The 16,269-nt window shown below is 38.8% G+C and overlaps 1 protein-coding gene across 3 annotated transcripts in view; it reads right to left on the reverse strand.

Annotated features, from left to right (window-relative positions):
- The window catches only part of DDX42 (DEAD-box helicase 42), a 34,001-nt gene extending 17,743 nt beyond the window's left edge, over nt 1-16,258 (reverse strand). Inside the window, exons 1-6 of one of the 3 annotated variants that reach the window (XM_036269720.1) lie at nt 16,174-16,258; nt 9,253-9,486; nt 6,695-6,845; nt 3,524-3,585; nt 2,145-2,181; nt 1,171-1,320 (exon numbers count right to left, since the gene is read on the reverse strand). In XM_036269720.1, coding sequence (XP_036125613.1) covers nt 1,171-1,320; nt 2,145-2,181; nt 3,524-3,585; nt 6,695-6,845; nt 9,253-9,470 — 618 coding nt within the window. In that variant the 5' untranslated portion in view covers nt 9,471-9,486; nt 16,174-16,258. Of the gene's footprint in view, nt 1-1,170; nt 1,321-2,144; nt 2,182-3,523; nt 3,586-6,694; nt 6,846-9,252; nt 9,487-16,005; nt 16,119-16,173 lie in introns of those variants that run through there. The other 2 variants (XM_036269719.1, XM_036269721.1) reach the window with 2 other exon arrangements.
- Nucleotides 16,259-16,269: the final 11 nt, after the last annotated feature.

Consider the following 16,269-nt stretch of genomic DNA (forward strand, 5'->3'; position numbering starts at 1 on the left):
TGGTGAAATGTCATTATATAACATACATATAGATATATTAAAACCACAGTTATTGCCATCAATTCCATTACAACAGACTTTAAGTATAAGAAAGCTGTCAAGCTCACTGGTGAATATATTTCTCTACTTCTGATTTTTGTTTGAAAGTTTAAATTTCTACCCTTGGCAATAAACTTTTAATTGCCTTCCTTAAAGCGTCATTCATTTTCTCAAGTGAAAACAATGTTCCATGAGAAAAGCAGCTAGTTTAACTCAAAACTAAATGCTTTATTCATACTTCCCATTTTGTGACACAGAATAAAGACATGTAACATAAGGATCAAGATTTAATTAATAGCCCTGTCGACCCATGCCCCAAGAGGTCGCCAGTTCCCCTGGTCAGGGCACATGCCCAGGTTGTGGGCCAAATCCCCAGTGTATACAAGATGTAGTCTGATATTTAACCTCAATAAAATACTGATTATTTTCAAGTAGGTATACTGATATCCTCATTTTCTTTACCCTATTTAAGAAACCTGTAATTCCCGGTACCCCTTTGATAGAATAGTCTCTTATCTGCTCCAGATCTGGGAGAAATAGTAAAAGTTTACAGAAATTAAAAAACAAATGCAGGCTTAAGGGCCTATTTTGAGAGAAAGATGATTAAGTAACAATCTAGAAAACAAGTACAATTGCTTGAAAAAAATTCTTCACATAAAATCAAATATGAACAAGTGATTCAGCTGTGCCTTGAACAACATAGGCTATCAAGTCTCACTCAGTCACTTTTCTTTTTAAATCCTCACCCAAGGATATTTTTTTCCAGTAATTTTTAGATAGAGTGGGAGAGAGGGAGGGGCAGAGAGAGAAACATTGAAGTGAGAGATAAAATGATTGGCTGTCTCCCATACAACCCTGGGATCAAACCTGCAATCAAGGTACGTGCCCTTGACTAGAAATCTCAACTTTTCGGTCCATGGGCCAACACTCTAACCACTAAGCAAAATCGGCCAGAGCCACTAGTTACTTTTTGACTCAACTACTTAGAGCTGACAAGATCCCAAAGAATAAATATTCTCATGGCATAAGAAATATAAGTCAGGAGTACTCAGATATTGATAAAACCTAATTATTAAAGCTGAAGAAACTGTATCAGCTTGAAACAATGAGATTCAGCAATAAACACCATACCTCCGAATGATCGATGGGAGGAAGAGGATCAATGATTTTTTTGGAAGGTGCAATTGGATTTCCATCACTATCATATTCCAAATTATCTTCTTCTTCCTCTTGAACCACACCAGCAGTTGGGTTCTCTGCCATGTACCGAAAATAAGCTTCCTGCAGGAAAGCACAAGAACATAATCATACCAAGTACAAATGGGAACATTTCTGCTCCTGTATTGGTGCACACAGTGTACCAGATGATTGCAGTTTAAATACCTACCAAGTAAGAAGTCTTTTACTAGCAATGATTCCTTTAACAATAGCAGTACTCAGAGGAACAATCAGAGGAAATGTGTGAGACAGTACTACAAAATGATTTAACTTGTTTAACAGAAGACTTACAAATCTGTCTGTTCCACAGCTTTCCTGGAGTGGGGTGTCTACCTACCCTGCCCAGAGCTGTGGAACACATGCTGTGGCTTTACCAATCCAAGTTTAGAAGTTGACATTGGTTAGAAAAGTCACAAACCTGGAAAGGGCTACTGCTCACTTTGGTTCCCTTCTCACTATCCCATAACTGAACAATGAGAAAAAAATACTAAAGGACAGTCATTAATGTTCTATCTTGAAATACAAGAATCACAAACAGAACCCCTAGAAAGAGGTAGAGGTCAGATGTTGCTAGAGGCCATCAGTAGATCCCACACTAGTCTACTTCTTGATTTATGAGAATAAACATTAATTTGGATTAAAAAATCAAGCTAAATAAGGCTGTTTTTGATGTCATAAATGATCAAAAGTTCCATCTTCAACATGGAGGAAAGCCATGTGAATCTTTGTATTACCTATTGGTCACACACGTAGAAAAGGAGCAAGTCAAATGACATTCCCTGCTGAATGTCAGGAATGGCCATTTCAGTGAAGGCAAGCTCTAGCTTGTCCCCAGTACAGACTTTGTGGGGTAAAAATAAAAGATAGAAATCTGCATAGGAACTCACTTGGTCATCTTCCTCTTCAATGTCATCTCGAATACCCCTGGAAAAACAAGCGGAGAAACAAACTTCCCTGCAAATGTTCCACATACCCAGCTCCACACTTACAGCAGATTAGTGTTGAATTCCAAACAGCACAGGAACTCTCAACACTAATAACAACAAAGCAGCAATAAGCACACTGTAAACTATCCATTCCACACATGTGTAGTTTCACTCTATATGCTGCAGTTTGCATTTCTTTTTAATGGGATGCAGGGTACCCCTAGAAACATTAATTGCTAATAAGGGTATAAGGAGGAAAAACTTCTGAAGATATATACCCAAGGATCCTAGCCTTGTCAACCCCATACAACAAACACAAAAGCTGTGAAAAGCATTTTGTGTATTTTTTTAAATCTTGCTTTTGGTATACACTAAAAAAGGTCACAATTTTCTTAATGTCCCTAGAGTTTCTAGCCCTGGAGTAACTGCATTCAGCTAGAATACTTGGGGACAGAGAGAAAAACTAAATCAACTCTAGTAAATTTGAGACTAAAACTCCTAAGCAGTTCATGTAGAAAAGGGGATGAATGCCACTTGCTGAATCTCTCAGGAGCTATAGAAAGTATGGTTGCTTAGTTCCCACAACCATCTCTTTCTAATCAGACATTCTGCCTAATCTAGAGCACTCACTACTGCTCAGGTAGCTACACTACCAGTGTAGGGTAACTGAAAGAGGATGCAACACACAGTAAGCACCAAAGAGAGGGCTGAACCTCCATATGGCACAGGAACCTTGGGGGAGGGCCTGAAGCACTGATTACCAAGCAGAAGGAAAAGTCCAACCATGCCTACTTGTGTCTGGTAGCAAAAGCCTTAAGAGTGTATTCAGCAAGGGAAAGAGAATTCTCTTTCCCAGAAAATAACATACTTCAAGTTGTGACTGATTGCTAAAGCACAGTATCACTCCTTAAGTAAATTAGATTTTATTACTTAATAATATAGTCTTTAAATGACATTACCACCATTACTTCTCATAATCAATCCTATAGGCATTAAACTACTTTATATTTTAGAAAACTCAGAACAATAAACCCAAACTTTAGTAATTATGCTCTCTTAACTCCCACTGTAACTCATTCTTGAGTTCACTTGAAAAAAAAAAACAAAAAAAAACTAAAAAAGAACACCAAATACCATTCTACCAAAAATATGCTTTTTAATTACTGCAAATTTTAAGCATTTTGTCATCTCTATTATCTGCAGAAATACTATGCAAAATACAGGGATAACTTCAGGTCAAAAAATTTATGTATTTTAATTTTTCCTCTATAAACTTTGAGAGAGGTTTTGCAACACTTTATTTTTATATAACCTTTGTGAGGGAGAAGAAAACAACTTACTTTACGTTTTTTCTTTCCTTGTCCTTTTCTTCAAGCCTCTTCATGTCTCTAGCCGCCTGATCCTAATGAAACAAAAAGGCTGCATGGAATCATATAAACTAAAAAGGAAACTTCTTTACAAATAATTTTTAGATTCGAACAAGTGCCATCATACTTTTAGCTATGGGTTTTGATGCATTCAAACTACATTTTGACAAATTTCTAGAGAAATACCCAAATGTTCTAAAAACTTGGTTATACATGATTTGCATGACTTTTATTTGTAATTTATAACATGCATAGTAAAAAATGCAGATTTCTGGCTCTGGCTCTGGAAAGGTTATTGTCAATCTGGGACAATTTTGTCCCCAGTGAACATTTGGCAATGTCTGGAGATATTTTTGATTGTCACAACTTGGAGGGGAGGAGTGAAGGAGAGGTTGTTACTAGTATCTAATGGGCCAAAGCCACAGATGCTGTTAACATCCAACAATGCGCAGAACAGTCACTATAACAAAGAATTATCGAGCCCCAATAGCCCTGAGGTTGAAAACTCTGATCTAATCAGAACCCTTTGGGGTGGAGTTAAATGTATGTAGTTTTTCCATTTTCCACAGGCAACTCTTATACAAAGCAAATTAATAATCATTGGTCAAATCAATTCTTTGTTTTATGTGTGTGAAAATTAAGGACAGAAGAATGAATATTTCCCAAGGTTAAAATCTCATTCTGCACAACTGTTTCTTGTTACAAAGCAACATGAATTTTTCTGACTTCTTTCATTTAATAAAATGCCACTGTATTAAATCTGGCATGGTCAGGCATTCTATCTAATCAAGTGGTCCTTGTAAAGAGAAAGTATTTTATTTTTTTTTATTTTTTTATCCTCACCCGAGGACATTTTTCCATTTTTTGTTCAGATAGAGTGGGAGGGAGAGAGAGGAACAGAGAGAGAGAGAAGCATCGATGTGAAAGGAACACATCGAGTGGCTGCCACCCGCACGACCGACCAGGGCCGGGGACAAACTGCAACCAAGGTACGCGCCCTTAGCGGGAACCAAACCCGGGTCTCTCAGGACCGCAGGCCGACGCTCTAACCGCTGAGCCAAACCGGCCAGGGCAAGAGAAAGTATTTTAAAAAGAAATATTATACACAATCAACTTTACAAGGGACTGAGCCAAATATAAGACAAACAGGGTGGGGCAAACAGGTTTAGACTTGTGAATATGTGAAACATAGTTTATTCTTGTATTATTATATTAACTATTGTATTATTTTCATTCAAACTGAAAACCTACTTATACCACACCTATATCTAAGGCTACAACTAAAGTGAAGATGACATGAGCAATGTAACATAAGAAATGTGTTGCAAACACTTATAGAACTTTTTTTAAACCCTCACCCAAGGATATTTTTCCATTTATCTTCAGATAGAGTGGGAGGGAAGAGAGAGAGAGAGAAACATCGATGTGACAGAGACACATTGATTGGTTTCCTCCCACACGACCCCAACCAGGGTGGGGGACTGAACTGCAACTGAGGTACATGCCCCTTGACCAGAATTGAACCAGTGACTCTTTGTCCATGGGCTGATGGTTTAACCACTGAGCCAAACCGGCCAGGGCTGGAACCTATTTTTTAAGCCTACATAAATCTTTTCTTGAAACACTGGCTAAAAATAAATACTCACCTTGAGTTCAAGAACTAGAAAAGTTTACACTGAAGATCAGGGATTAATGCAGTACTATGCAACAAACATTCTCTCCAAGATCAGACAAGACAATATCCAATATCTCTGTCCTAAAATTCAGCAAACCCCCTTTAGATACTATACCAAAAAATATCCAGAAGAGTGATACCACATCAAAAAAATTTAACCTACACACTGCTTCAACTACTTGAAATGCCAAGCAAGAGAATCTGCCATTCTTGGATACTCCCACTCAAAAAGGGTGATGGTAACTTGCACTACCAAAAATCAAATCTAAATTTAAACCTAGAAAATAAAGAGCTGATTTTTTCTTCTAATTCATCACTAAGATTATCTCAAGAAATAATGAGAAACAAAGCCCTTTGAGAAATGTCCATATCTAGAAGAGGTGTAGGAGGGGTTGGATAACACAAGATTGGCCTTAAGTTGTTAACTGATAAAGTAGGATGAGGTACAAGGGGCGAGTTCATTTTATTATTCTACTTTTGTATGTGTTTAAAATTTTTCTTAATAACAAGTAAATAAATAGAAAAGTCAAAGAGATGGGGAAAAAAAGGACAAAATGCAAAAATCATAAAAGCCTAGTGAGAAGAATTCTAAGGGGTAGTCACAAGTTACTTTTTTTTTCTTTATTGATTTTTTAGAGGGAGAGGAAGGGTTAGGGAGAAAGAAAGAGAAACATCGATGAGACAGAACATCAACTGGCCGCCTCCTACATACCCCCTACTGGGGATTGGGCCCACAACTTGGGCATGTACCCTGACCAGAAATCAAACCAGCAACTCCTTGATGCATGGGTCAATGCTCAACCACTGAGCCACACACTGGCCAGGCAGAGTAGTCACAAGTTTTAATTTCTACAGGGAAGTCATTAATGTTGATGATAATGTTGGCAGTAAGAAATACTAAACATTGCCCGGCCGGTGTGGCTCAGTTGGTTGAGCATCGTCCCATGCACCAGGAGGTTGATGATTTGATTTCTAGTCAGGGCACATGCCTGGGTGGTGGGCTCCATCCCCAGTAGAGGACATGCAGGAGGCAGCCAAATGGTATTTCTCTCATTAATGTTTCTATCTCTCTCTCCCTTGCCCTTCATTTCTCTGAAATCAATAAAACATTAAAAAAAAACACTAAATATTAGAAGTAGAGAATACAGAATTTGTAATTTTAGCAAGCCCCTTAAATTCAACGGTCTAACATAAATATGTACTTACTAAATGTAGATTGAATGAGATAATGTTCATTCTATTTAAGAATATACCAAGAATCATTAAAACAAAGCACAAACAAAAATCTTGAGCTATTATGTTCAAGGGTTACAGGGCAAGTGGAAGTATATTTAAGAAACTGGAGTATGAGAGCAAAATTCTCCCCAAACAGGGCCAGAAAACAAATTCTGAATGAGGACCGAAGCACTGGGTTAATCTGGGTTATTTCTAACTGCTGAACATTTTAACAAAACAGAGATGATACTTGCTTCCACTTCAGCCATGAATGCCTCCAAGGGATCATCATCGCTGTCAGAATCTGCTGGCTTGGAATGGAACTGCTGGCGGGTAGGTGAGTTTTCAGCAGGAATATAAGGTAAATCAACATTGCTAGAGTCTTCTTCCTCATCTTCAAAGTATCTGAAAATTAAGATGCATGATTGGTAAAGTGAATGTTTAGTTTGGGGTCAGTGAATCTTTTATTTAACAGAAATGTTTATTATGATATATGTTACCATTAAGAGATTTAAACTACACAGGTCAAATAAGAAACCTTCAGGTTTTGGCTAAAGACTTAATTATTAACCATTATTTAATACAGGCAAAATCCTAATATTGCCAAAAAAAGTCACAGCAGATTCTCGATTTCAATTGTGTCTGTTCAAATTAATTTCCAGTACAAATTTAGTATATCACTGTTGAATAGATATAGAAACTATTAAAGAATGTATACTATGAAAAAAATTACTTTCAAATAAAATATTAAAAACCTATTTTATTCTTTTTAATTTATTTATTTTTGTTACACGTTTCTCCTTTTTCCTCCACTGATTCCCCCCTTCCCTCCCCGCCCTGTCCCCAGCTTTGTTGTCTATGTCCACTGTTCATGCATACCTGCATATAAGTTCTGTGGTTTACCTCTCCCCCACCACCCCCTCTTCTGGGGACTGTCAGTCTATACCCCACTTCCACATCTCTGGGACTACCCCATTCCTCAGACTGTTATGTTCATTATATTCCACAAATAAGTGAGACCATATGAGACTTGTCTTTCTCTGTTTGGCTTGTTTCATTTAGGATAATACTTTCTAGGTCCCTCCATGTGGTCTCAAAAGATAAGAGAGCTTTCTTTTTTACAGCTGCATAGTACTCCATTGTGTATATGTACCACAGCTTTTTTATCCATTCGTCTACTGATGGACATTTGGGCTGTTTCCAGATCTTAGCTATTGTAAATAGTGCTGCTACAAACATGGGGATACACATATTCTTTCTGATTGGTGTTTCAGGCTTTAGGGTATAGTCCTAGAAGTGGGATCACTGGGTCAAATGGCAGTTCAATTTTTAATTTTTTGAAGTAACACCAAAAACCTATTTTATTCTTATAATCCTTTAAAATTTTTTAGAGATATATGCATAAGGCTAGGGACTTCCATTAGAAGTTCTGGGCTATTTTCTGAGGACCAACAGAAAACTTCTGGAATTAAAAATAAATGCTCAATCCAAAACCATTCATCATACTACTTAAATATTCAAAACAACCTCAAAGTCTGGAGAAATTATCACCTTCTCACTAACAAAAATCCCAGAAAAGAATATAGCTTTTTATTTTATTTATTTAAAAAAAAATTTTTTTTTATCCTCACTGGAGGACATTTTTCCATTTTTTGTTCAGATAGAGCGGGAGGGAGAGAGAGGAAAAGAAAAAGAGAGAGAAACATCGACGTTAAAGAGACACATAGAGTGGCTGCCACCCACACAACCCAACCAGGGCTGGTGACAAACTGCAACCGAGGTACGGGCCAAACCGGCCAGGGCAGAATATAGCTCTTTTTAAACTAAAAAACAAACAAAAAAAAACAAAACATTGTTTAGCTCTTATACCTCAAAATTAAATAAAACAGTAACATAACCAAATATTTAAATATTTAATAAATTTAAACAGTATAACTATAAATATTGTAAATATTATAAATAAACAAGTTTAAATAAATAACTGCAGCTTAAAATTTTAAAGCATTTCAAGTCTTTATAGAAATTATTTTAAAAGCTGTTAGGTGCCAGCCCTGGCCGGTTTGGCTCAGCAGTTAGAGCTTTGGGCTGCAGTCCGGAGAGACCTGGGTTCAGTTCTCACTAAGGGAATGTACCTTGGTTGCAGTTTGTCCCCGGCCCTGGTTGGGTCATGTGGGTGGCAGCCACTCGATGTGTCCCTTCACGTCGATGTTTCTCTCTCTCTCTCTCCCTTCCTCTCTCTCCCTCCCACTCTATCTGTACAAAAAATGGAAAAATATCCTCAGGTGAGGATAAAAAAATAAAACAAACAAACAAAAAACAAAACACCGTATTACCCAAAGTTAAAAAAAGATAATTGCTAAATATGTTTCCTGAGAACTGTGGACAAAAAATCTGAGATTTTTCTACCACTATTAAAATCTTACAACATAACAGTTTTAAGGACTTGGGTGTTGAGGCAAACTGTCACTACCAGTTGACAACTGCCTATGTTTACAAAACAATTTATACCATATCAATAAAAGATTTCAGTAAAGACCATCAAAAACCACATGAATTACTTCAAATTTCTTCAGCCATATTTAGGTCTCAATGGTCTTAAATCCTTTTTGGAATAAGTAAAAGTATAAATAAGCACAATAAATGAATAAACTTGACAATTTAACTTATTAGCAACAATCCAATTCAGTGGGATAATCAATTTAAGAAGGCATTATTATTTAGAAAACAAGTGTTTCTTTGCCTCAATTTCTGTTGATGGAATGAATGATCTCAAAGTCCAACTTTTGCTAAATTATCAGGAATTACCACTTACGCATTTTCTTCATCAAAATTGGCTCGTTTAGATCCAATTTTGTAGAAAGAAGGGAGCTGTGGTGGAGCCGACTTTCCAAACCCAGAAGAGCTGGTTGCCCCAAAGGCACTGTGGGACTGTTGTGGGAGTTTTGGTTCCTCCTTCTTTCCAGCACTAATGGCAAAACCTCCAAAGCCAAATCCTCTCTTAGTGCCAGGGCCACCTTTATTCCAGTTCATGGTGTCAATGAATGATCTGTTAGAAACAAGATATAAATTTAACTTTATAAAGTAAATAGCCCATTGATTTTTATGTCTCTCCCAACCTCTACCTACAATTTCATTTTAAACTTTTGCCTCCCAATTAAAACTTTAATTTTGTATTTCAGATATGCAGTATGCTAACTTCAGTGAAATGGTTACATTTTCTTAAAAAACTGAAGAAATTTTTATTGGGATCTCAATCGAAATAGGAATGTAGCATTTAATATCATCTCCTTTAAAAGGATTTGATTGCTAATTTAACATTTTTTTTAATCCTTACCCAAAGATATTTTCCCATTTATCTTCAGATAGAGTAGGAGGGAGGCAGAGAGAGGGGGAAAGAGGAAGAGAGAGAGAGAAACATCTATGTGAGAGGGACACATCACTGGTTGCCTCCCACAGGACCCTGACCAGGGCCAGGAAAAACTGCAATGTGCCCTTGACTGGACTCACTGGTCCACAGGCCAACGCTCCAACCACTGAGCCAAACCAGCCAGGGCTAATTTAACATTTTTTAAGCTGCAAATATATTCCTAAAACAAATATTTTCAAAGATCTGATATGTGCTAGGCTTATGTTAGGCAATTGAAGAGATAAAAAAATGAAAAGGCCCTCGCCAGTTTGGCTCAGCGGTTAGAGCATCGGCCTGCGGTACAGAGAGACCCGGGTTCGGTTCCCGCTAGGGGCGCGTGTCTCAGTTGCAGTTTGTCCCCGGCCCTGGTTGGGTTGTGTGGGTGGCAGCCACTTGATGTGTCCCTTTCACATCGATGTTCCTCTCTCTCTCTCTCTCTCTCTCCCTCCCACTCTATCTGCAAAAAATAAAAAAAAATTTTAAAAAAAGGACTTAATTTCTTAAATTTTATCCTCAAGGAGTTTACAGTCTACCAGAAAAAGATACCCCCCCCCCAAAAAGGACAAAAGTCACAAACAATCTACAATTACAATATAATATAATGCTTGCTATAACAGAGACTGAGGTGCTATCAGCAACGCTGTCCCAAAATTAAAGATTCTCCTCTGGTAATGACATCTTGAAAATTCAAAGAATTGAAATTTAAAAGATAGTTTTTTGCAGAAATTATCTATGTAATTATCTCTGAAGTGTACTTATAAACCATGCATTTAGCAAATGCCCACTAGAACACTTCCCAGGAAGAAACCACGAGACATTGACATGTTGCCTTATGTATTCGGGTAGCCTATGGTTAAGAATTACAAAGAAAATTCCTGAGCATCCATCCCATCAGTCTAAAAACAATACCTTATTAGTCTTGGCTCCAAAAAACTGTTTTTAAATACATAGGTTACCTATGTTTTGTAGAAAAGCAAGAAGTTCACAAAGCAAAAGGGACCAAAATTTAAAACTACCTGAGGCCCCAGCCGGTTTGACTCAGCAGTTAGAGTCAGCCCACGGACCAAAAAGTTGTAGGTTCAATTCTGGCCAAGGGCATGTACCTCGGTTGCAGTTCGTGCCGGCCCTGGTCAGCGTTGTGCAGGAGGCAATCAATCTAAGTTTCTCTCTTTCTCCTTCACCCCCTTCTCCCTCCCACTCTATCTGAAGATAAATAGAAAAATATCCGCCCTGGCTGGTTTGGCTCAGCGGTTGGAGTGTCAGCCTGCATCCAGGGTTCAGTTCCCGCTAGGGGCACATACCAAAAAAAAAAAGAAAAGAAAAATATACTCCGGTGAGGATTTAACAACAACAACAAAAACACAGAACTACCTGAGGTTTCCTCTCCCATATATGTAACTTCGTTGATCTCTTTTGCTATTTTTCCTCCACGTATGTGTATATCCACACAATTTAAAAACTAAACTAAAATCATACTGTACATATTATTTTAGATACTGATTTTTTTCACCTGATGATATACTATGAACACCTTTAAATGTCAATAAATACATTTCTCCACCATTGTTTTATAATGTTGTGAAACATCATATAGCTCTATCTTTGAGCCTACCCTTAAATATTTCCTTAGGATCAATTTTTAAAATACAATTGCTTAGCCAAAGGGAATATGCAGTCTAACTTTTATTTATTTGTATTTCTAAATCCTCACCCAAGAATATTTTTCCATTGACCCTTCTAGATAGAGTGGGAGGAAGGGAGAAAGGAGGAGGAAGAGAGGGAGGGAGGGAGGGGGGGAGGAGAGAGAGAGAGAGAGATTGATCAGCTGCCTCCTGAACAACCCCAATTAGGACCAGAATCGAACCCACAACCAAGGCACATGCACTTGACCAGGAATCAAGCCCACAACCCTTTAGTCAGAGGCCCAACACTCCAACCACTGAGCCAAACTGGCCGGGGCTAACTTTAAAATTTTTTAATTACTGCCCAGCTGGTGTGGTTCAGTGGACTTGAGCACTGTCCCGAGGACTAAGATCTAAGTTCAATTCCCAGACAGGGCACATGTCTGGGTTGCTGGCTCCATCCCCAGTAGGGGGCGTGCAGGAGGCAGCCAACTGATGTTTCTCTCCCTTTTTCTCTACAAAAATCAATAAAAATATATTTTAAAAAATAAAAAATTTTAATTACTACTTACATTTATGGAAAAGTGTCCATTACATATTAAGTAAAAAAGGCATAAAACAAGGTGGACAATATGATTCAATGTAATGCAATGGAAAAGCATGTGTTACATATCCAGGGATAGCTGGAGGGCTGTTAATCAAAATGTTAACTGTAGTTATTTTTTACTTTCTTCTTTGTATTAAAGCTTACCACTAACAATAAAAATTAAAATGTTTATAATGGACTCTGAAGTTCAAGTGGAAAAGAGTTCCAAAAATGGCCTTTTATGACATTGTTGAAGGGACTAAGAACAACATGCTCTACTTTTCTTCCCACCTCCCTATATACCTCATAGGTTTTGTTCGAAGTATTATACAGCATTTACTTCAGTCTACTAAGTATTAAATTTGACTTATACTATGTCAATCTTCACCCTTAGGCCACCCTTAGTATTTCCATGTAGGGACTGTCTTTACTCATTTTGGATTTTCCATAAAAGTTAATGCATGGCTAAAATAATTATTTGATAAGTGCTAGTTTGCTTGAACTTAATTAAGACCATCTTCTGCTTTCTTTAGGAATCATATAATGAAAATCAACGTAATTCTAGTGAGATGAGATTTTGGAAGAGTATTTACAAGCAATATGTTGTTAATACTGTGGAACTAGGGATAAGTCATACCCCTAAAGGAGGTGAGGATTCAGATGCTCAGCAAAATCCCTCCTGATGCACATTTCTGATTTTGTCACTTTCTACAATAACTCTCCAGTTACTCAAGTCAGGATGCAATGAAACTCTCCATTGTGGCAAGAAACTACTTTACCATTCTTACCTCCCAGGGTTTCCCTACATGCAACAGTTTCCCAAGAAAACTAACCACTTTGGTGAATGCTTTTCTGTCTACCTAGATTTCTTCCCCACCAAATCTCTCATTATACCTACCTACTGAAGTTCCATCCTTTAAGGTCCATCTAAATACCAACTCCTAGAACTATGACAAGAATGATTCCCCCAGAGAAGTGCTCTCTTTACTCAAGCTCCTTTTCTAGTCATAAAACACCCAACATTTAAGCCTATTTGTGTTCTTGTTTTATCTCTCGAACTCCTTGTTAGATTTCATGGGTGAAGAAGCAGGCGTGTCCATTTTATATGTCTTTTGTTTTCTAGAGTATATATTCATTAATCAAGTTATTTCAATATAGGAGACCCAAGGAGATTTATTTACAACTTGACCAAAGAGAAAAATTAAAAGTAGCATAAGGTCCTACTTGGTATGGTTCTAGACACTAAAGTAGTATGATTTAATAGAAAATCATAACAGCATAGAAAGTAACACAAACTATGGAGTTAGGCTGACTATGTTCAAACTCTAGCTTTGCCACTAACTTGATGTGAACCTCAAGGGAGCTCAAGGAAGTTATTTAGCTTTTCTGGCCTCAGTTTCCTCATCTGTAAGATGGTGAGACTATCAACTACCTCACAGTTGGTGTGATAAATTGAGTTCATACACAAAAATACATTTACAACATAGTAAATAAGCAATGTTTATTGGCAGTCACGTGTATTATTATTTCCCCAGAAATCAATTTCTCTACTGGTAAATGGAGAATATTAAGCTACACTTCTCAGATCGATCTCTTTCAACTCAGGGATTCCATACATAAGTGCTACATGACAGTGAAGATGTCAGAGATCACTATTAGCTGACAAGTAGGGATAGGCTTCATAAGAGAACTGGAACCTGGGGGAGTCACAGAAAGATGTAAGTTGAGTAGAGAAGTGTGAAAGCAGAAGACATTCTAGGGAGGAAAACTAGAACTAGCAAAGGCTAGAAAGTTAGAATAAGCATGAAACAAAAAGATAATTCGGCTAGAGTTTAAATTTTGGACAATGGTGGAAAATAAGGTCTGATTTACGTGACTTTAAAAATAGTGGATATAAATCCACATTACTTTATCAATTGTGTTTTGGAGTAGAAGAGGTCTGGTGACACCTGATTAGCATCTACTCTATCTAATAATCTGCCTTGAGAACATTTCACAGTTCTACAGCGAAAATCTGTACAAAACCCAAGAATTTCAACACATTCTCCTACAGTCAAATATAAGTAAATGCTGGGTTATACTTATTTTGGAGGCATTTCTTTCCTCTCTATGAGCTTAAAGAAACTAAGAGCTGCCCTGGCCAGTGTGGCTCAGTTGGTTAGTCATCCAGTCTACCAAAGGGTTGTGGTTTGATTCCGGGTCAGAGTGGATGCAGGGGTTTCCTGTTCAATCCCAGGTCGGGGCATGTGAGTGGGGACAACCAATAAGATGTTTCTCTCTCTCTCCCTTGCTCTCTCTGGAATCAATGAAAAACATATCCTTGGGTGAGGGTTAAAAAAGAAGAAAGAAACTAAGGGCTGATTATATGAATATCAATTTAATAAAAAGTAAAACATAAACAACTGCACTCCTCTATGAATTACACTAAATTATTACAATACGATCTAAGTCAGATCTTATCACTCCTCTGCTCAAAACCCTCAGATGGTTCCCATCTCAAGCAAAGCAAAAGTGAAATCCTCACAATAGCCTAAAAGGTCCTGGTTGTTCTGCTCCCATCAATTCTTTCTTCCCTAACCTTATCGTCTATCACTCCCTCCTTTGCTCACAGTGCTACAAGCACATTGGTCTTCTTACTGCTCCTCTAACAGGCCAGCATTGTCCTCTTCCAGCCCTTTACTCTCTGTTAATCTCTGCCTAGAACTTCCTTCCCCCAGACACTGGCTGGCTCACTCTCTCTCGACTGCTTTTAGTCTGCTTAAATATTAGATTATCTGTAAAGACATCCCTGACCACCTTATTTCAAATAAACACCTTCCTATCTTTCTTCCCAGCTGTATATTTTCCTAAGGTGCTAATAACCTTCTAATTTACAGTGTAATTTATAGATTTGTTTACTGTCTCTCTTCCCTCCACTAGAAAGTAAGTTTCATGAGGGCAGGGGGTCAGAGACCTAAAACAGTTGCTAGGGAACAGACACATAGTAAGCATCAATAAGAGTATTTCCTAAATTAATGAATTGCAAATTAGGCCATCTAATGCCCCTTCTAGGTACAGAAAAACAAAACATACATTTTTTTTCACCACTGAGAATCCGAAAATTAATTTTTATACAAAACACTTATTGCTTACCTACTATGTGCTTGGCTCTGGAAAGTTACATTCAGTAAGAAATAATATCTGCCTTTTAGGAGCTCTGGGGTGTACATAGGGAGTCAAAGGGACACAGAAACATCATTACAAAAAACAACATACAGGGAAGCCAAAGGAAATTGGAACCGAAAGGAGTTAGGGGCAAAGGGGGAAATGCTTCACTTAGGTGACAAGGAAGCTATGATTCCATCCAAACTCTCTACTAGTAAATAGTTTCTCTCTATATTATTGGTACGTATGCTTGCAATTCCACATACATTATTTACTCACATCAGATAAGTTTTTAGGTAGGCCGCAAAAAAGTTTATGTGACGACGGTGATGCTAATCACTAGCTAAAGGCTGCACAGAGATCACTGACTTTGTCTTTCACTGTCTTCTGATTTGGCAACTTTTGCAAATAGGGTGCCCCCGATTTGGAGGCTTGCATCTGCCAACTGCTGCCGTCCAGGGTCAGATTCCTCCCGGTGGCTATCCCAACCTCGGAGCCCAGTACCTTGCAAATCTCTTCCGTAGACGAGGAGGCGGGCACCGCCTCCGGAAAGCCGCCAACTGGGCCTCCGTAAGAGTTGCGGGAAAAGCGGGAGCGGTGGGAGGGCGACGCGGCTCGGAAGGACCCCTCGAGGCCTCGGCCCCGCATTCCTACCCCTCCCCAGCTCCCAGGGCCTCCGGTAATCAGGGGCTCCGCCGACTCTTTGTTAAGTAAGGCCGCAGTTCCCTGGCCTTCGCTAGGCCCCGCGGTTGCCTCCAGTGCCACCAAGGGGTCGCAGCCCCGCGTCCAGACCGACCTCGCACAAACCTGCTGCTGTAGCGACAGCTACTACTACCTCCGACACGGAGAGAATCCCACGGCCCGAAGTACGCGCGGTCCAGGCCGCGTCCCGCCGCGCTCCTCCCTCTCCGCCCCTTTCGCCGCCGCTGCCGCCGCCTCTAGACCCGTTGCTGGCGGGGGGAAGGGAACACAAACCTGACATGCGCAATGCAGAGCGCGGGCCGGAGGGCGGGGCCTGAGTCTACAACTCCCGGAAAGCGCTTGGGTTTACAGCTCCAGAATACCTTGCAG

Source organism: Molossus molossus, unplaced genomic scaffold (assembly GCF_014108415.1).
Source record: "Molossus molossus isolate mMolMol1 unplaced genomic scaffold, mMolMol1.p scaffold_m16_p_19, whole genome shotgun sequence".
Lineage (NCBI taxonomy): Eukaryota > Metazoa > Chordata > Mammalia > Chiroptera > Molossidae > Molossus > Molossus molossus.